Source organism: Haliaeetus leucocephalus, unplaced genomic scaffold (genome assembly GCF_000737465.1).
Source record: "Haliaeetus leucocephalus isolate CR32 unplaced genomic scaffold, Haliaeetus_leucocephalus-4.0 Scaffold144, whole genome shotgun sequence".
Classification (NCBI taxonomy): domain Eukaryota; kingdom Metazoa; phylum Chordata; class Aves; order Accipitriformes; family Accipitridae; genus Haliaeetus; species Haliaeetus leucocephalus.
In genome coordinates this window covers 2,157,049-2,178,598 of record NW_010972580.1, presented here as the reverse complement: position 1 = coordinate 2,178,598, position 21,550 = coordinate 2,157,049, and the positions used below count along the sequence as shown (strand labels likewise).

Sequence of the window (21,550 nt, the reverse complement as noted above, 5' to 3'; positions counted from 1 at the left end):
CAGGAAGGTTGTGGATTCCACACCTACCCATTATTGTGTGGCATGACAAGAAAAAAGAAAAACAAAACCCAGAAAACAAACCAAGCACACACACAATTTCCACCCCGCGAAGTGCTGCAAGCAACGTATTCGTACTGGAGGAAAGTACCGATAACTACAATAAAAAATAACAAGGTTTTAGAGACACTAAGCTGAAATGGATTGCATTTTGAAACTACTTTCGTAATCCACTACTGAATTTTATGATTCTAGAAGTTGAAACTGAACTTTTAAAAATCTAGTGTTAGCAGCTACTCTGGTAAAGTATAATTCTTAGCTGTTCTGCAAAAGAGAAGAAAATGCTGAAGGACAAACAGAAAGGAGCTCCGAACATCCAGCTGCACAGCCCTGACTCAGGACTGCAAACTGAAGGATATTCTTAAAAAGGAAAGCGTTTCAAAAAAACCCCCAAAACCATAAAACCCCACAGATCCTCCAAGTGTCACATCACTGGCCCTCCTGAAGAAGCAGCCTCTGAAGTACATAGCTGTTCTCATTTCCACTAAGAAGTTGTTTTAGGCCTTCACATTTTAAGGCAGAACGTCAGCCACACTTTAGAAGTTCTTAGTGATGGGAAACTCATGTTGAAGACAGCTGAGTAAGGCACTGAAACTTCCCTTTTAAACTATTTTCATGTCCTTTTAAAACTCCTTCCGCCTGATTCTCTTGCACCTCTTGAGCTCCACTGCTACTGACAGGCTCAGACCACCATGAGATCCTGCAAAGTGACTCTGTCACAATTCAGGAATCTTCCTCCTGTCCTTTTCAATTTCTCATTTCACCAGAGGGCAGGGAAAACAAAAGGTACAAAGTGTATCAGAGCTCCCTTTTGTTACACTAGATCAGATAATATCAGGTGAAAATTATCTTTGGAGGTTTCTCTCAGTACAAACACAGTACACTGGCTGATCGTTTTTAAAGATGGGCACGGAGGGATGTCAGATTTTAGGCAAGAAGCAAGTTTCTCAAAACCGTTACCAGTAGAAATACGATGTCAGGCTTTTACACGGATGCTAGACTCCAAGTGCTTTTGAAAATCCAACTACTTTAAAACCTCTAGGTGTTCAAACCACAATCCCAGCAGATTAGATAAACAGTTTAAAAATATGCATGAACTATGAAAAAAAAAAAATCGCTCTGCTGTATAAGTTTATCATTTTTTCTGATGTATCCTCTCGGCATTCAAAATTTTAGCATAAAGTTCTTTAAAATTACTGTAACACTTCCACTGTGCATAAACCACAATACAAAGTGGAAATGAAATACAGTCTGCTAGAAATTTCTCAGAAAACTAGAGAATATTTGTAAAACAGAAACATCGTTTTCAGAATAGAAAGATTTCTCTGTCAGCATGAAATCCAATCCATTCCTGGTTTTCACTCAAGTGGCTGCTATAATAAACAAATGATGACTTGTACACAGAAGCTTGTTCAAAGCGTTTTCTTACAGATTTTTGCACCAACGGACCTTAAAAGCCCCACTGAACTTTATTTAAAGTCCTTACCAGTTAACTTCTTCACAGGTTGGAGCCGAACACTGATAGACTGATGTGTGAGTAAGGGGGAGGATGGAAGGGAGCGGGACATGCCCTCCATAATCCGAATGTGCTGCATACCTTCGGTCACTGGGAGTGGCGGAATAGCGTAGTCTGGTTCAAAAGCACAGTCGTTCTCTGTGGAGGTGCCTGATGGGAATACAAAAATAAAAAGGGACTGGTTAGAATACAAGGGAGTCTCCCGCTTTCATCATTCCTAGACAGAGAACGGTCTGGCTCGGGCGAGCCCAGCCGCAGAGCCACCTCGCTGCACGCAGCTCTCAGCCCCGCAGGGAGCAGGGACGGCTGCTTTCTCCTGCTCATCTTGCACGGTCTTGACACTTCCCTTGAAGAAACTGTATTTCTGGAACAGCATCTCAGCACACGTCTTTAGATCATGAACAGCATAAGCACGAGGAATTTATTTTCATTTTTTTAATTTGACTTTCAGAGTCTTAGAGTCACCAGTTTTAAATATAATTCAAACAAAGCAATCATCCTTTTACTGATAGTTTCTTGTGCATTTTGCTTGCAGATTTCTAATAAAAAAATCTGCCAGTTGAATTAAATTTTAACACGACGACCTTTAGCCTAAAAAAAACCCCCAAACAAAATCGAACAACAAAAGCCTCCAAAAGCAGCCACCACTTCCAACAACAAACTTCCCTGACAAACGTACAGAAGCACCCAGAGATGCACAAAGCCTGTATGGGGGTCATGTCACCACAGATCCACATGGAAGACACCAAATAACACGACAACAAGTGGAGATAGAACAATAAAGGCACATATTGCTAATTGTTGCAATAAATATTAATGAGAGTTGGGAGCCATAAGGTTCCTCCTATTAGCTGCAGAATATGGAAACCTCTGGGTCAAGAACACGTGGTTCCCCACCTCTAGTCAATAAGATTAACAACCTAACACAGACAACTAATAATTCTTCTGCAAAACCAACTTAAAACTGTTAGCATTAATATTTCATTACAGATAATGTAAGACTACACTTGATACACCTTTAAGAGATGGATTTTAGTTTTTAGTGCCTACTGATGTTTTTCCCCCACAGAGGCATTCATTATTTGATTTCCATTGGATAGCTGTGCTGTTCTCAATGGCTTGCGAGAACATGTTTAAAAGAGCAAATTTAACTGCTAGACAGAAGGGTAGACAGACAGAAGTGGGGAGAAGACAAAAGGGTAAATGGCTCAAATATTGTAATGTCCAGAGGTGACGACGGACTAACTTTATTCCAGACATCCAAAGAACAATGCGAACAACCCAACGTATTGTTTATGATCAGGGGAAAAACCCAGACTGAAAGAACTGTCAAAAATGTTGGACAAGTTCCTGAAGCGTGCTAAGTAGCAGCATCATTTGTGGCTAAAATCCATCTATTACTGATGCCAACTTTCAGGAATATCTCAGCATTTTTGTATCATTCTTTACAAGAAACCAAACGCTAACACACTTTACACATACGCTATTTTTGACAGTTCAAGGTACAGCTTTTACTCACTTGCTTCCTGAACACTTGCCACATTCGCAGTAGTTTACTGAACACATATTCAAAACCTAATCCTTACAAAGGTGATATTTTTTTTAACTTCAGTATGCTCTAGTAAGTATGCTACAGTTCGATATGTTTTATTCATCTGAGAATGTCATTATTGCCACAAACTATGAGCCAGACACTGATGTTTTTCTATTCACTTCATGCTGCTTTAATTAAGTGTGCACAGAAATGCTCTAACGGAGTACATCCCTTTAAGGGGGAACAGTTCACTGTATTTTTTTTTTTTTTTTATTGAAAGATGCTGTTGCTGACAATATCATGCCTTTTATATAGATATACACGTAAATATATATATATATGTGTGTGTATATATAAAAAAAATATTTGGCTATAGTCAGAGAAAACTAGAATTACTGCCTTACCACCTTTTCCCTGCAGTTACTACCATTTCTACATGAGCAGCAGCTCAGCCTTGCTTCTCAACCCAAGACCCGTCCAAGTGAAGCTGCCATGTGCCACTGTGACCCACCTACCATCAGCACCGCTTCGTTACAGACATCAAGTCTGTGCTTATGCCCATCTCCAAAGCATTTCATCAGTCCTCTTCAATCACGCACACCAGCAGTACTTCGGTGTGCTGAAAATGCGTTCCTCTCATCTAATTTTGGTGTCCACAAAAGAGGTGTCTACACTGAAGCAAGCTGTTTAGAAGAGCTTCTAGAAGGCTGGGAGTTTAGGACAAGATTCATCTAATGACATGTTTTAGGGTTCTGGTTCAGGAAGAGAAGAATCCCAGCCTGGACACTCCACTGACTCCATCCATGACCTCTCCATGGGCTACAAAGGCAGTCGAGGGCAACAGGCAGCTCCACTGCACCCACCTGCGTTCAGCCAGCCGAGCACCATCCTGGGGTCTCCCACTTGACACACGTCTGAGCTACACACAACGACCACAGCTTCAGAGGTAGGAACACTGCCATTTCTCAGGTCTCCTTCCATTGGACATTAGGCAGCACATCAGGCAGACAGGACAAACAAGGTATGTTGGAGAAACGCACGTGCTCTCGAGAGCAAGCCCAAGTCTTGCACACACACACACACCCCCCCCACACAGCACAGTGCTACTGCTCAGCAGAGCTCAAAATCTCAATTTTGATGATCTTGTTTCTAAGTTTTTCCTACTAATCATCCAAAAGATGCAGTGGCTCTGTTAGTGCAGTTGGGCATATTTTTTCCAAGAGGGCATAATATGATAGCATGCTGCTAATACAGCAAAAAAAATTGACTTCTTCCAGCTGTGCATCACCAATTGCAATTATTGGCTCCATATATAGCTTACTTGACGTAAGCTGATCGAGGGCCTTGCTTTTTCCAGGGTTACTGCAAGCTGAACACCTCTGCTGACTCTGCAAGCCTATTCATAATCACCTGCGAGTGCCAGGAAAGGCAAACCGGCATCAGTGCCAAAATCGGCATTGGCTTCGACAGAAACAAGCTACGACGTTTTTTCAAAATACATCTGGCGCCAGACACAAAAAAAAAAGATTTGCCATCATTGATTTTGATTCTTAAGAACAAGGTTCAGATTTCCTCAGGCCAGATTTTGGGGTTTGAGGGAACTGTGAGGTCTGGGACTTAAGGTCTGCATAAGACGTAAAAGTCTGTGCATTTCACTGGTTACCATGGTGTAAGTTCCCAGTATCTTTGGCCGATCTTTACCTAAAACCAAGGGCAATTGGGGGCAGTATCTTATATAGAAGTAAAAGTTATTATATCTTTGCAAAGTTTTCAGGAGTGTTTTCCCTCTTAAAATTCAAATGCTTCAGAACAAAATCAGTGAACTCACAAAATATCCACAAGGTACTATTTTCATTCCACAGATGTCAAAATTTCTCTCATCCTTGCTGGAGTAAACAAACACACAAGCAAGGTAATTGAAACAGTTTTAAATTTGTTCCAGTCAGAAAGAATACTGGGTTTATCAAACCCTCAAATTAGGGATCATTCACAGCTGAACTGGAACTTTGACAAGTTTGTCTATAAAATATATTTAAATAAAATGCTACTGCAAAGTGTGTATTTGAACTAATGAACTATTTCTTCAAGTTTTCCAAGATAATAAAGCTTTACAGACAGGTACAATACTTGGGCATCACACCCGGCAACATGGAAGTTTAAATACAAGTAGGATGACTGCCTCATTTCGGTTGGCTGGTTTATCTGAGCATAATAAAACCTCTTAACCCATCATTATGAAAAATACATGTTAAAATGTGCAGATAGATAGCAACTTACGGACACAGACCAGGGCAAAGTTAAATATAATACTTCTAAAGAGCAAAGAGACTTCTTCTACACTGCAGAAAGCCTGCGTCTACAATTGCATCCATTGATCCAAATGGAAATATTTAGCACAGAAGCTTGTTTCTCCAAGCAGTTGGAAGTATTTTTTTACCTGTTTCTCCGTCTACGCCCTCTCATGCTGCAACTTCTTGCTAGCTAACTGCAATTCCTAGAGTCATACTCACTGAGGCAAACAGAGATTGGTCATTCTTTGGCAAGTAAGTATTTGCCAAAAAAGCCCCATGTCCTCTGCCCAAAACTGGTACTTTTCCACAGCAGCCGTGATGCTGAATAAATAGGCTGAAACGTAACCTGAGCGAACACAATGTCTGAAAGAAGCGTACGGAAACCCAGCAGGCAACTCCCATCAGCAGCTGCATCTGAGCTGCTGTATCTTGTAACAACAAACCAACGGACAAAACCCACACAAATGAAAGGACATCACAGGGACTAACGGCAGAGAGAGCGGCCAAGGCTCAGCCTGCAGAAGTAACACAACAGCAACTTTCTCTGAGCTAACACTGTCTGGAAAAGAGCAACCATTCATTCTGTATTCTCGAAGCACAGAAAGGCTACTTGTATGCGAGCTATCACGGAGTATGTGCAGTTATAAATTCCCTTCTTCCTTCCTAATTTTATTTTAACTCTTCTGTTTTGAAATAAGAAAATTTTAAACAATAAATTTTAAAATACTAATAAAAAGATCCTATGTTAACAGAGCAGTTTCAGCTGTTGACATTTCACAGGGCTTCAAGGGTTTTAACTCTAAATTCCGATCCCCCTAATTCTGATCGCGGGCTTCAATCACTTGCAATAATTTTGCCCAGGCAACACTGGAATACTGCCAAAAAAGAACAATGCTCTGGAGAAAATGTCTCCATAATAAGTCATTAGGACACCATGACAACAACAGACGTGAACCTAAATGAAAGGAAAATTATTGCTGCAATCCCAAAGAGAAAATAAGTCAATGCACATAGCACCTACAAGAGCCATGCTTCCAAAAAATGCTTCTTAGTCTCAAGAGCTGTGTGAAAATACCAGTGTTTTCACAACCCTCACAAATGAGCAAATGCTTAAAACTTTAAGTAAGCTACTTCAAAGGACACGTAAGCCAGCACAGATCTAAGAGCTGCTGCTGTCAGTGACAGAAATCCCCATTACACAGCTCTAGCGGTGGTTTTAACCACGAAGCCTATTGTGAATGATGGATCCTGAACAAAAGGGTTGTAGAATCATTATTTAAATAATATAAAACCTATTTTTACTAGGTCTTCCTGGGACCTCTTGCCCTGTTCCTGTAGGATGAAACACAACGAAGCAAAAGACGTAACACACGGCTGTTCGGCCCCCAGGTCAGGAACACACAGGTCCCCCCTCTATCACATCGTGGGGCTTGGGAGGGGAAGGATAACCTGGTTATTGAGAACCTGCTGGGTTCTCCCCTCTGCAACCAGGGGGAGAAGGCAAGCGGTCACCGAACGGCCTGTTGATTTGGGCTGGTATACGCTGAAGCCTTCTTACACCACCAGCTCCAACAACCGCCCTTGCATAAAGCTCCGTCCCTCCGTCTGCAAAATGAAGATGCCGTACGCTCCACAGGTACGCCTGTGCTGCGCCATGAGTTAGTCTGAACTCCTTCAAACTACACAAAGATAGTCTGTTTTGTGAATATTAGTAAATTTGTAGCTATGTGGATAATAACAATGGTTACAAAACTCCGTCAGATTACATAGTCTTATGAAAAACACAAAATGTATATATAAAAGGTGAACAAATGAGAAACGAGTCACTGAGGCAGAACAACACTAACGTTTACCTTGCCCAGATCGGCTCTGACGGGAGTCTACACTTGCCTGTCTTCGGTCTGGTGGCTCCTCGTTCCCTCCATCTGCATGAGAACCAAAACAGCAGAAGTAGAACATCATAGTGGACAGGTCAGGCAGATGCAACTTTTCCTTGAGTACCATCACCTATCTTGTAGGCACAGCAGAACAAAAAGTCCCTGTTGCAGACTGAAAATGGGGCAAACTGCTGACTGACTCCTTTGCTGTTCCTTCCAGTTTCTCCCCAGCTCACTGCAAATGAAATCTGTGAGGTCCTCAGGATAGAAGTAGGCTTTTAATTTCTCCTAGTGACCCCACAGACATTTGAATGAAATAGTAACCAAATTGTGCATCTTCAATTAGTTCCTTCACTTTGGACTGCGTTATCAAAATATAAAAAATACTAAGTGTTTGAAGAAAGAGATCCAGAAAAAAGAAAAAAAAAAAAGAAAAAGAATATTCTATGAAATTGTTTCCCTTTAAAATTATTTGTCAGCTAAAAAACAGGAAGGCTGGGAAGAACAAAACCATTATATCCTCTTGAAACTGTTTAGGAAAGCAGCTATAGTTAACAAGAAACAAATCCATCTGGATAAATGTAGAGTGGGACATTGTGTACAATATTACACAATTAATTACATGCTGGTCTTCATTGATCAACTGACCAGATTAGAAACAATAGACAGGCACATCAATATAGATGCTTGAGTACACAGGGTTTATGCCAGCTGAAAGCAAAAAGAAGTCTAGCTGTGCAGATTGTGAAAAAGCAAAAACAGGCATTTAAAAATGCAGGATGTATTTCAGCAGTTACTACACTTTATGGCAGGGGAAGGGGAAGCTTTTAGAATCTTTAAAAATAGTTTTGAAATAACTGAATTCTTAAATAGCTGTTTAAAAACCTCAGTAGTCAATTTTAGCATTTATACTTTTTGATTATACTAAAAGCAGCTGCACTCTGCTATGTTTATATCTATACATATCTATGTATCCCCAGAGTTATTTGTTGGACAGGCCTGTTATGCCATAAAGTAATTCAACTTGATAAAGTCATATTATGTGTGAGTCCCATTTGTTAGTCTGGCTTGAAAGGTAAGTTGTGTATTGGAGCACAACAGCAGAACTGGTAAGGTGACCGAAAATTTAAGTCTACCCGACCCCCCACAAAGCAGGACCACAGCCCCGGCCACGGAGAGGTTTTCTGGTTCCTCTTCCCTTGGTAAAACGTTTCCAGTCCTCAGTTTCCCTGAAGCCATGCTCAGGCAACTTGAATGAGTGCCAGCAACGCAATTTTCTGTCACCTTTGCATTTTTCCCTGCTCATACAACAGCTGCACATCAAGGTCAGCCTCCTAACGCCAGCTAAAACAACCTGGAAATCCCTTATTTTATATCAACTGCTCATGCCCTGATAAGCCATCACAACTGCCAGGTGTCAAGACCATGACACTTTCCCTCCTCACTTTTCTATTCTGGTTGCAAGAAGGATGTGACATTGCAAATATGACTACAATTTTGATGTATTCATAGGAGCTTTTATTAGCCTGGAGATGCCTTCTTGGGATTAGTTGCATTGAGCCTTCCTACAGTCCAGCTGGCATAAAAGAGTATCAACAGATCACCATCTCTGTATTTTTACTTTTAATACACAACATTGGTTTTGAACACTGCTCTGCATACAGATATAATCATCACCGCTAAGGGCCCCCGGCTATGAGTCCACATGGACAACCTCTAAGTTACAAAAAAACCAAAATCCTTTGAGTTTAAAACATAAATACACAATGCAAGATAATTATAAGGGTTGAAAGTTTCAAAAGATGAGGGCTATAAACAGAAAATCAAAGTATTAAAATCAGGAGTAAACCCCTGTATTTATGAAAAGCCACATAATCATCAAAGACAAACTCAGTTGGGTTTTTTTTGGCATAGTTTTTGTGAGTGACACTAAACGAACACCTTGCCAGGACAGTCCAACTAATCTACAGGTGGGTCCTGGCAAACCTTTCTCCACTAGTATGGAGCTGGCAAGAGGCTGGATTGGTTTTGATGGACATGGACTCTTAATGGAGGAGATGCTGCAGGACGCAACCTCGCAGGAGATCACACGTGCAAAGATCCGGTTACGTGGCAGAGACGGACCACACGGCCCCGTCCTGCCATGAGAATAACCCAGGAGGTCCCCATGGACAGGAAGATACAACACAGTTGCGTTAAATAACATTTAAAAAAACCTCTGAAATGAGACTTCAAAATCTAATGCAATTTTTGTTTTTAAAACTGCAGGAAAACAAAGGAGTGTTTGGTGACACAAACCTGGTTTGCAAGTTCTTGAATTCAAAGAGTAACTTTTTCCATAGTGCTTTGCAATAAGATTTAGACAACAGCTTAACTCTCATTTCAGTTAAATACTTTGAACACCAAAGGGAGCTGATATTTTATGTTAATAATACAGTTTCACTATCATAAACAGATGTGCCAAATTAACTTTAAAATGTCCTTATTCTAATTCGTCTCAAAGAGCTACATAATACCCCAAAATTCTAATATATGCCTGATAGGGATGGAAGTTTTGGAAGTTGGGGGTGGGGAGAGACACACGACACAACGGACGGACACGACTTTAAGGACTAAATTGGGCTCTAAAACATAATAGCGTAGTAAGGGACACCTGACCTCTCCAGTCAATGTTGCTGGGTGGGATGAATTCTGGAGATGAAGGAACAGCCCAAGTATGAACCCATGCTCATCCCACTTTTTCTTCCCCCCTCCCCCCCCCCATAACTGGGCTCTTTTAAAAACACATTGCCCTCATATCCTCTGCATGGTTTTGCTTTAGGTCAGCCCCATCCCCGCTCCTGCAGATCTCCTGAGGTCCTCCCTCCCCAGCCAGCTGGGCTTACGTTCCCACCTGCTTCAGACAAACTCGATCCAGCACCATTCCCCTACCCCCCACATTCCAAAGATTAGTGAAAAATAAGACATCGTTCTCTGGGGACCTGTAACTGCTCTCAGCAACAACAGCCACCACCACCCGGTGTTGGACTGGAGACGGAGAACAGGGAAACGTCTCTTGCTTTTCTGACATGAGCTGCAACAGGGAAACCAGAGTACCAAAGCATCAACCTGCATTTTATCACAACTGGTTTGCAGCTCTTCCAAAACGTGGTTCCCCCATTAACAGGAGCAACAAGGTTTTTTCTTGACACCATTTTTGGTACAGAGGAAAAGCAAGCTGCTGTTTGGAAGACACAGGCTTTTACCCAATAGCTTTACCAGGATTCTAAATCCTACTTGGATTTTCTACAATGGAATAAAGCTAAGGGACAAGCATGTTCTTTATTTTTGACAGAAAAAACTGTTAGCTGTTAGACCAAAATGAACAGGTTTGGGTCTCTGCGAAGTCAGCTTCCCTACTGAAGCAAAGCAGCTATTTTCTGAGTGTGGTACATTTACAAAATACAATGATGGGAGCTTAAAGAGATACAATACCAACCCCCCAGCACCAGGACTGTTGGATTCTTCATGCCTAAGCAGGAATTAATCTATTTAAGATCACTTGGAAGGACAAGACCTGTCCTCTACAGTCACTTGGACATAACAAAACCAGTAGTCGTGCTTTGAGAAGAAGCATTAACCAAGGCAGCAGAGCTGATGGCCTGCAGACCCGGTGGTCCTGCTCTCTGATGCTCTTTAACACTCAACAGTGCAATGCCGAATGGTGACAACTCATTGCCAAAGTCATTAGGTTTGAGCACGGGAACTGCTGCACGGGATTCAGAGTCTGGTATGGATTTCTCAGGTAGTTTGCAAGTTACACAATATATTAAGGGGGAGAGAAAAGATCACTGTAAATTAACTTCCCAAATCAACTTAGGAGGGTGGGAAAGGAAAAAAGAAATCTGATGAGTCAGCATATATTATGTCTTTAGTCGGCATGCAATTGCACTCACCCGTTGCTGCTGCATTTGGTGCAGTTGCAGCAAAGGCTGTAGCTTGCCTGAAACACAGCATAATCTAATGGGCATTCTCAAAACCATTCAGTGGCTTTTAATGAGGAGTATTTTGAGAACAAGCATAGCTGACGTAAAGCTGTCCCTCTCACAAACGTACAGAAGTACATGTGCGTGCACGCTTAATGTGCATAAATAAAACTACAGGTTCACTGTATTAACATAAGGCAGCCTGACAGGCTAGGGGCTGTTTTGGGAAGCCCTTTACCCTCCACCCTGTGGACCACTGACCCTTCCCATCTGCCGTGCCCTGTATATTCAAGTAAAAGTAGCAGGAAACACGGAGCCTCCCGCAGGCAGATCCAGGCAGGATGGATCTTCCAGGGCAGAGCAGGCACCTTCTCCTTCCCAAGCAGGAATTGTGAAATGAATACTTGCAATAAAATATAAAAAAATACAAATAAATCAACGTGAGGTAGTGGAGAGGGCTGGAACCTGCAGAATTTAAAATGTATGGTGAAAAGGCAGAGGACTGCAGGAAGATAACACCAGCCCACAGTTAAGAGTTGAACGATTGAACTGTTTAATTTTTTCCTCTCTTTGCTACAAATCAAAATTTTGAGCACACTCCATTCCCCACAGTGGAGGAGCAAGGTTACTAGGGAACAATACCATACATAATTAAAGAGTTATCTTAATATACATGCAAAAAAAGGGGCAAATTACTGTTGCTAAGGGAACATTAATTCTCACGTTTTCCAACTTCCGAGTGCTCAAGTTTACAGTCTTGACAGTGTTCACCTCTGTGTACGTATCAGGACTCTGTCATTCCAACAATACTGTTTGTTATTTTATTTATGCGTGATTTTAGGTAGTTGTTAGTGTTTGCTTTAGCAATACCTATTATTTATAGGCATGACCTACTATCTGGACAATAGTTTGCAGACAGTATCACTCGTGGAAGCGCAATCAACTCAGTTGCTGTAACGATTGTCAACATGGTGAAACACCACAGTTATTGACAAAGCCTCAGATGCAACATCTAAAAGAGGTCACCAAAAGTAAATCGGTTGTGAAATCATTGCTAGAAAACATAGATATCTGTGTTAATTTAAAATAAAGATCAGAACAGACCAAGATAAACCTGGTTAAGGAGCTTCTACAGAAGTTGCCATAAGAAACAGAAAATAGGTATTTTTTGCAAATGCCACAAGGGAAGTAAATGACATTGTGAAATATTGACTCAGTAATCCATATTTTCTCAGTATCTAGTAGGAATGAGAGGGAGGAAAACTTTTGTGATTTTTTCATTTTTATCTCAGTGTTAAGAAAGTCCATTAAGATTTACACACTATTTTAATTTCAGAAAGATGCTGCCTCCTCAGCATCTAATATCCCTCCAACTGGGATGCTGGACAGAAACAGGGGTCAGAAATCCAAAGAGGGCCATCCGAGTGGCTGATTATGTGGCAAGCATACAGCAAATAGCTATTAATTCTTTCTCTCAATTACAAAGAGATTAAGTAATCTCAATAATCATGTTTAGCAACAGCTTCAGAAAAGCAGTCTCTCCTACTATAAATGGGTCTGAGAAACGCCTGCTTCCCATTCTTCCTCGCCTGCTTGCCTCCCCCCTCCCCCCCCATTCTACCAGTTCCCCATTTAAAACCAATGACACAACAAATCCTCTCCAATATGCAGAACAACTGTATTCTTTGAACGGACCGCTCCTGAAGGGAAAAGACAATCCCAAGGGTTTCAGCAATCCTACTAAATAAATCCACTGCACAAAGCACCGCATCGCAGTTAGTTAAGACGGGTCTGCAAATACGAGCAAGATGCATCTGCGACACGATCTGATGTCAGCAAATAGCACAGCACCTTCAGCATCACCTCGCTGCCAGGTGTTCACGTTAAAGGCAAAGAAAAAGCATTTTAAATAAAGTGCCAGCAACCCAATATGCCTGTTCCCCCGCTTAATTAAAACAGCGTCTAAAACACACAACGTGACTAAACATCTTCCTAGTTCTTTTATCTGACAAAGCAGTTTTTAACGCAGAAAAATAAAAGGGTGGGTCAGCCTGCTTTACGCATGCTGGGAAATCTGCTGCAAGAACCGACTGCATTAGATGTGCCGTTGCTCTAATAGCAACCGACAGAGCGCACTCCACTATAATAGCTTATAAATCAATAGTTTAAATCTGCACCGTACCAAAATCGTATTTGGAAAACACAGGAGACTCACACAAAGCCAGTCCAGCAGTTAGAAACTGATCCGATTCCAGCCCAGCCTGGCATCCCTGCGGAAGGAAAGGTCTGCCTTGTGTACGGCATAACGTAAGGCGATGTGGCTCCCAACTGCCATCGTTCTCCCAAAACAAAAAAAAAAAAAAAAAAAAAAAAAAAAAAAGAAAAATCCCACTGCCACAGGGAGCGAAAGCACACGGGCTCAAAGGCTGCGGTGACGGCAGCGTGAGCGGTCCCAGGACCTCACGGCACGGCTGCTGCGGGCGGTGGGAGCGCTGGGTCCCATCCCTGGAGCCCGCAGCGGCTCAGCCCCAGCGTAGGAGAGGCAGTCGCAAATCTTTGCTCTCAGCAATCCCGATGGATTCCAGCCAGGCTGAGGAAGGACATGTGCCAAACGCAACCGCCTGCTGCTCTCCTGGGGGGGGATCTGTGCCTGGAGAGAGGCGAAACGTACCCAAACGGAGCACGCGGGGAGAGCGGACGGAGTCTGGTACTTCGGAGTCATTTTAATCAAAAATTCCTCCTGATTATTTAGTTTGTGAGGGGGTCTTCTGCTTCAGAAAACAAGTGTAAAAATTACTGTGCTAAAATGAGTATTATTATAAAAATTATGGTGATTAAAATTATTAAGAACTGCATTGATTTACTAACAGAATAAAGCATCTACCCCCACCTAAACAACTCCCCAGTGGGAGTGCTGGGGTGGGGTGGGGGGGGGGGGGGGGGAGAAGATTTTTATTGATGGAACTATAGGACAGACCTGGGTTATTCATTGTCACATCGTTAAAAAAGCACTCCAACCTTTTTCCAACAGGTTGCTTCCCTACAAAAAACTCTGATAATTCACACAAATCACAAAAGACGTACAAGGCATACTATTTCCATGTAGAATTATTTTTCTGCAATAAATGTTAAAGATAACGTTATTTAAACCAATCCTAATTCCTAGACTTTTACACACACCAGATGAATAGATCTTCATTCGGTGACTGAGAGCACACACCAAAAGCAGGTATTTTTCAGAGGTAAGCCGAAGAGTGAAATTTCAAAACGTCAAAAAGGAAAAAGCCCACCTCAATTATATCACTGCTGTGATTAAAAAAAAACAAAAAAACAAACCAAAACAAAACAATAAAAGCTTTTCAGCTGTGTGCAGTTTATTATGCAAAGCAATGGGAGATGGAGGTCACAGAAATGTTTTCGTAAATATAATAATGCATTTGGTAATTGTTAATCCATGGGCCATCAAAAGACTTTCTTCCTTTTTTGCAAACAAAATGCTAGTATTTAAGAAAATGGAAATGTCAGGCTGTGTTTTGAAATACTTTAGCTAAGGTGGAAAAAGAATATACATTTAATACAGATATGGGGTTTTACCTCATTGTATGTTAAATATAGTCCCACTGGACACAGGAGCAGTGAGTAAATGAGGAGTCAGTACTGACATAAGGTATGCACTGACTCCGTGCAAACCACTGAGTCCGTGGTTTGAAAATAACCTTAACTATCATAAAATGTTCAACATTATGAACAAATTATTTCTGGAATCATGGCTGTAACAGGACACGATGGAATGCAGAAACCTAGTATTATTGCCACTTTGTTAATACACCTAAAGACCAGAATACAAGTACGCATGCTGGCTTAGTTATTCCATTAAAGCTTATGAAATTACATTACAGATTTTATTCATAACTATAAAAATATGTGCACACTTTAAAATGGCATTAATAAGTACATTATCTAAATTTATAAACAAAGACCAGCTACCCTCAGCACCTATATTGTATCCCAGCTCATTAAGGAGCAATCTCAAGAGGAGAAAGCAATCAGTAGGGAAAACATCATTCTTTAATTTGTCCAAATGGCTGTGAGAAAGAGCAAAAGCAGACGTATGGGGATTCTGAATAGCCAAGGTGAACACAAAACATCACCCAGAAGTCAGTCTACCCCCACTCAATTCATAATCTCAGGATTGGCTGCTCAAGAATGTATATTGGAAGCATGCATTTTCACATTGAAGATTTCAGTTGATTCTTTTTATGTTTAGTCATAACCTTTTTATTAAAAAAGTCTGAAACATCCATGATCTTTTCGACAGAATGAAACTTAAAATTCACCAGAACTCTTAATTTCTCTTACGTAGTCATCCCTATATCAAGTATATACTGTTGTTATTCTCCTTTAAAAAAGCATATTCATTTAAAAATAGGACCAAGAAAAAATGACAGCATGCAAACTCAATATAAAATTAAATTAGCAAAGTAAATTTTCAAAAGAATTGGACTTGTTCAGACTCCTTAAGTTCCATTCACTGTCAGTGAGATTTGGGTTAAATCATATCAGTGCTTCTAAAAACTCAGCCAAATAAGCCATTTAAGTTCACTGCATTTTAGCTGAGTAATTTTGTTTAGATTTACTGTTCGCATTTTCCGTACTTGCCCCTCAAACTGCTTTGATGAACAATCTTTCAATCTAGTTACTAAAAGAGAGAGAAGTACCCTCACTTGCTCGCTATTTTAATCATTTAAATAAATGTAAAGCTGGTCTTTTTGGAAACTACATAAAAGTTAATGGGGCAGTGTAGGAAGTAATCAGCTGAATGTAATGTTTACTGTCACTGAATCAGAAAGGTACTAATTTGCAGCAATCTACGTGCATCAACTTATAATTATTTTTCTGAAATTATGTTTCAAGCTCCTATGGGGGCAATACAGAATCACCCAGGATGAGCAGATAAAAGAGCCACAGTTACAACTTTCAGAGAGGAGAAAAATAAGAAGCGCTTGCCTCTTCAGAAGTCATTGTAAGGAAACACAAACAGAGATACAAGAGATGGAATTTTATCCACCCACTCAATAAAGTCTGAGGAACTGCAACGGATGGCTTGGAGAAAGCTGATCAAACCACCAGAGTGAGAAGTAAATTCACTGATGTGGGATTAAATGTAAGTATTATCTATTTTACAAGACAAGACAATAAATAGGTTTAATAATTGGACATAATACTGATTTCGTGATAGAAAATATGTTTTTCTCAGAATTTGTGAGCAAATACTCAAAATAGTATTTTGATAATTGTTTTGGAAGAAATTTAAAATTTATCCTTATACATAGGAGATGGAAAACATGGTCAATAAGACATACATTTCAGACAAAATATCTGCTTCGCTATCTAAATCAGAAGACCTGATAACTCACTCTGAGCACCATCTAGAAACATATTATTACCGCATCATTTTGCATTTTGCTTCTTTTATTTTTGTTCTGACAAGCAGATGAAGACCTTTTGTTAACAAACCATGTGACACCCAGAAGATAAATTAAGTCAACAGGTAAATGAGGTATGTTGCCTCCACAGACTGTTAGCCTGGACCTTCTCTCCCCTGAATTTTTCTTTCTTAAAAGCAAACTGCACCACCACCACCACCCAGGCAATTTCTGAGCCCAAGGGGTCTTTCCCAAGCATTTCTCTTTCACAAATGACGGGCTCTTCATTAGCAAATCAGCTTCACATCATACAACAAAAATGTAACTCCAACCTGAGGAACACACCTTGGAATCCAAATTTCCAACATCTGCAGCACAGACAGCTCATGCTGGAAAACTGGTACAGAAAGAAACTGTTTCAACCAAGATGTCAACACTCATGCCTTGTTCCTTGCTGCCCCTACTGACGGAGTAGGCTGTTTGATCCACAGCAGGGCATTTTTGAACTAACATACTAGAATTTGCAGCTTGGAGTAACGGAATGTTATCTTACAAGAACCTTTGTTACAGATGCCCATAATTAAGTATTTGGGAAGAACCAGCCAGTTGGAGAAGTCACTCTGAAGTAGCCAATACCCTGCTCTGGTGCAGAGAGATGAGAGATAAGGACCATCCCTTTGCCCTTCCCCTCTCCAAAGTACAGCTTCTCACTTACTGCTGTGACGACCCTATGTTATTTCAACCACGGTGAAATGGAAACCCATCTTCATAACTGCTTGGAGGAGCACAAAGCACACCCCTCCCAGGCACCCTGCTCTCACCCTCCCAGCAGCAGTTTCTCCCCAAGCCTTGTCACCTCCCATGGACCTCACCAGCTGCTCCGACACACACGTGGGCTCTCTCCCACTCTGCCCAAACGTGCCTCAGGCTTTCTCTGACTCATCACAAATGTGCCTCAGACACAATGCCCAGAGGAGCTCCCACGGCGGGGAAACAGCTTCAATTATCCTTATTCAGTAGCCCAGCAGCTCCTATGAGGCATAATCTAGAGCTAAAAGTTAAACAGAAGAATACGAAAACAAACATGTTTTGATTTACATTGGAGCACAAATTGTTTCTTTTCTTGCAGCAGAACAAAATATCATTCTAGCCATTTGAAAGATGTGGTCTCCTCTATTTTGGGATAAGGAGGTCTTACTCTCAAGCTGAAGTAGCACAAAATTAAATCTGGTGTTAGCATACACAAGCAGAACGAGTTATGAACTGTTACAACTTCCAATCTGAATAGATGTAATAATAATGTGTTGGGGGGGGGGGGTGTAGGAAAATGTAACAAATAACCAGAATATTTCAAAAGGCGATCAAAGAACAACTCTACAGACAGTACATTCATTTTTTTAAAACTCATTACAAGGTGGAAAAACCCTTTGTTCTGTATGTGAGAGCTTTTGGTGTCTGGTGGGGAAGCGTACGCATGTTGGCGAGGAGGGAAGGGGACAAGAGCGAAGGAGGATCAGCGATGACTGACTTCCAAATTCCCTCCTTGTCATCACTGGCTCAACACGCTTTCACTCCCCATCTGTAAATTATAAAATACTTGTATACTCTAATAAGGCTGTCTGGGACCTTTAGCAACCACAAGCATTTTCAGCTTCAAATAAAAAGCATGACAGATATACTAATTATTCCAATTGACTGAATATGTTAAAATGTAATTAACTAAAAACAATTAACACTATACACAACATATGCTTTTCTTAACAGCTACAGCAAGAGTTACCTATTTTGTAGGGCAAATTTTGTCTTTGCATTTGTGCGTGTTCCTCTAATTAAAAGTTCAATCGGTGTTTTTAGAACAGCTTAGTGGTCATCTGTCCTAAAATTAGTTGAGAAATTGGTGCAAGTGACTGAAGCTCAAAATAGGTTATTCTGATGACAGGCAGTCTGCTGCTAGCACTCAGCAATCCCTGAACGATGACAGAAAGAGAACAGTGAAGGGGACTGATTATGGATTCAAAGCCCTATCACATTCAAAAAAGGCTCCAAAATCCCCCAAACCCCTAACTGACACATTGAAAATATCATTTTGGCCTTGGCCAAACCCATGGAAATCGAAATGCCGGGGCACAGGCATGGCAATGCTTCACACGACAAGGCTGAGCTCCTGCTCTTGCCCCCGAGATGCTCTGCTCAGCGGCTGTCCTACCTCCCTAGGAAAGCACAAGCACAGCCTACCGAAACCCCAAGCGAAATATTTCAAGTACTTGCAACAGCTTAAGTTAACCTCGTTTTTAGAATTCAAAACTTTTTTCCTTGTGTAACAGCAGTACACCATATTTTATAGTGAGACCTGCTATGGCCAATGCGTCCTTCCTACACCTTTAATTAGTTTCATAGCTAACAAAATGTTAATTTTGCCACACAAGCATGAAGAGGCACTGTTGCTAATGCTCCTCTAAGTGATCTTCCCAAGATCACAAAGTAAATCAATGACAGTCAGCGGTGGTGTTCAGACTGCGAGTCCGTGCTTTCACCTGCAGACTACAACGCTTTGCCTACCCAGATGTACTTAATTTAATTACCTTGGTCAACTGTATTGATTCATCCATGACTTACTACAGGAAATTGATTTTTGGCAGAGCGTACCAGCACTGTTGTATTAGGATTTGTCACAATTAACATGCAGTTTGAAATGGAGGTCTTCCAGCTTTAAGTGTGCATGTGATAATCACCGCGGTATTGTCACAATTAAACATACTTGGACAGGCTGGTATGAAAACTGTTATCACTCTCCAAACAATGAAGTGGTTTTTAGTACTAAAGAAAGTCATTTAAATACTGTCTGAGTCTGAATGTGCTAGTGAAATGACAGTAAGATAACTAAGGAAAAACAAAAGGGAAAAGAAAACAAAAAATCTCATCTGAAAACCATGTATTTCTTAGCATTACATTTTTTTCTCAAACAGATGTAACAGAGTATTATTTTCCATCATCAGCTCTTGTTGTATTCTGCACTCTCATACTGCAGCTGAATTAATTCTTCCATTCCATTTCCAGTGAATGCACTACCGATGTTTTTAGAAACACATTACAACTTTTTATCAAAGGTATTTCCACCAAAAGCAACCAAAATCCTTCTTCCAGTCTGTTACCTCCTGGAACCCAAATAACTAAATTTTAAAAGTTAGGCTTAAACACTAAAGCAGGAATAATGCAACCCAAACACCCTCAGGAATCGTCTTTCCTACAGCTCCTGTGGCTCTATACTGCAACAGAAAAAACGTCACAGATGTATGCAGTCACAATTTATGGCCTTTGATCATAAACAACACTCAATCTCCTACTTAAGGCAATTATACAGTAAAATATAAAGAGAGGTTAACAGTTCTATTTAGTTAGAAGAATGAGTAATTATTTCTAAAAATTATTTTCCAGATACTACGCAAGCAGTAGTAGTAATACATATACATACACATTTACAAATACACACAGACAGGGCTTTAAAGAAATTAACTATTCAAGAAATTCTGCCCAAAAGATAAAATACAAAAGGCAAAGCAATGCCTGGATATGTAGTATCACTTTGTACCAGTACCAGATTGCCTATCCATTGAACTATTTCTAGATACTCCTACATTAATTTTAGATGGCACTTCACAACATCGCAGAGTCTAAAGTTACATAGCAATCCCTGCACCACTACGAAAGGCTCATCACAAATATTGCACAATGCTGAATTTAGTTAGGAACAATACAAAAGGGTCTAAAAAAAGGAAATGGAGGAATAGCAAAGCATTAGTACATCATCTCTGGTTGTCCAGGAACGAGTTTACGGATGCCAAGGGGTGCCATGTCAGTCTGTCACTGCAGCACCAGCCTAAGCAAGCTGCTGCTGGGTTGTACACAGTATCATAAACTGCTTTGCAGAGACCAGACATAAATCTCTCTAATTAATACAATTACAGAAGCTCTTTATAGGGTTTTTTTTTTTGATTTATCAACCAGGAGGTACAATCAATCTAGTACTAGCACATTACGCATGATGGCTTATAAACATTTTTTGCCAATTAAAAAGATGTTGTGGATTACTCACATCCTACAAAGTAAGAATACATTCCCTTCTCCTCCATCATTTTGAAAGGAGGATGAAATATTCACAGACATGGGCAAAAAGCTGCTAGAGTGAAAGAAAACAATTTTAGAAACAAAGAACTTATCTTGCATCAATATTCCAGTAAATTCTGCTACACAAGCTATCCATTTGAAAGAGCGTTTTGTGAGTGAGAAACCCACTCCTCAAAGAAATGCAAGTCACAGAGCGCAGATCAGTAACCAACCTGTCATCTAACAGAAATGGAGGTTTACCCTGATCATATAATGCTATTAATGTGTATAGCAACAAAAAAAAAAACCTTTTTAATTAGAAAGAAGATAAAAAACTACAAAAAGATTCTTACAGAGATAGAAAATGTAATCAGAAACAATTAAGAAGTTATTTACATGGTAAATAATCAACAGCTGGAATGCAAATCTGTTTTAGAATTACTGAAAGCAAAAAATAATTGCCTTATGGCAAAACCCCTGCATTTTTCTTGGGGGGGTAGTCATTAAAAAATTGGTACAAAAATTGCAAAAAAAGTCTGATGCTTTGTTTTCACATGCTCTGCCTATATCTTACCACCACGGAAGCAAGCATCTGATGAGAGCAGATGGCACAAAATTCAAACCCAGAATCCTTGTCAGAGCGTAGCTAAAACCTCACAACGTCAGGAAACTTTGCAAGGAGAAGACAGGAGAAGCAAGCAATCACATGGCTGGGGTGCCACTCCAGCAGGCAATGGGGGTAAGGAATCACGAACAAACTTCTTCTGCAGAAAACTTAGG

The 21,550-nt window shown here is 40.5% G+C and overlaps 1 protein-coding gene across 1 annotated transcript in view; it reads right to left on the bottom strand.

Annotated features, from left to right (window-relative positions):
- The window catches only part of TANC2 (tetratricopeptide repeat, ankyrin repeat and coiled-coil containing 2), a 208,362-nt gene that overhangs the window by 147,829 nt on the left and 38,983 nt on the right, over positions 1-21,550 (bottom strand). Inside the window, exons 2-4 of the mRNA XM_010561364.1 lie at positions 7,252-7,323; positions 3,512-3,514; positions 1,655-1,723 (exon numbers count right to left, since the gene is read on the bottom strand). Of these exons, the coding sequence (XP_010559666.1) occupies positions 1,655-1,723; positions 3,512-3,514; positions 7,252-7,323 (144 nt within the window). The remainder of the gene's footprint in view (positions 1-1,654; positions 1,724-3,511; positions 3,515-7,251; positions 7,324-21,550) is intronic.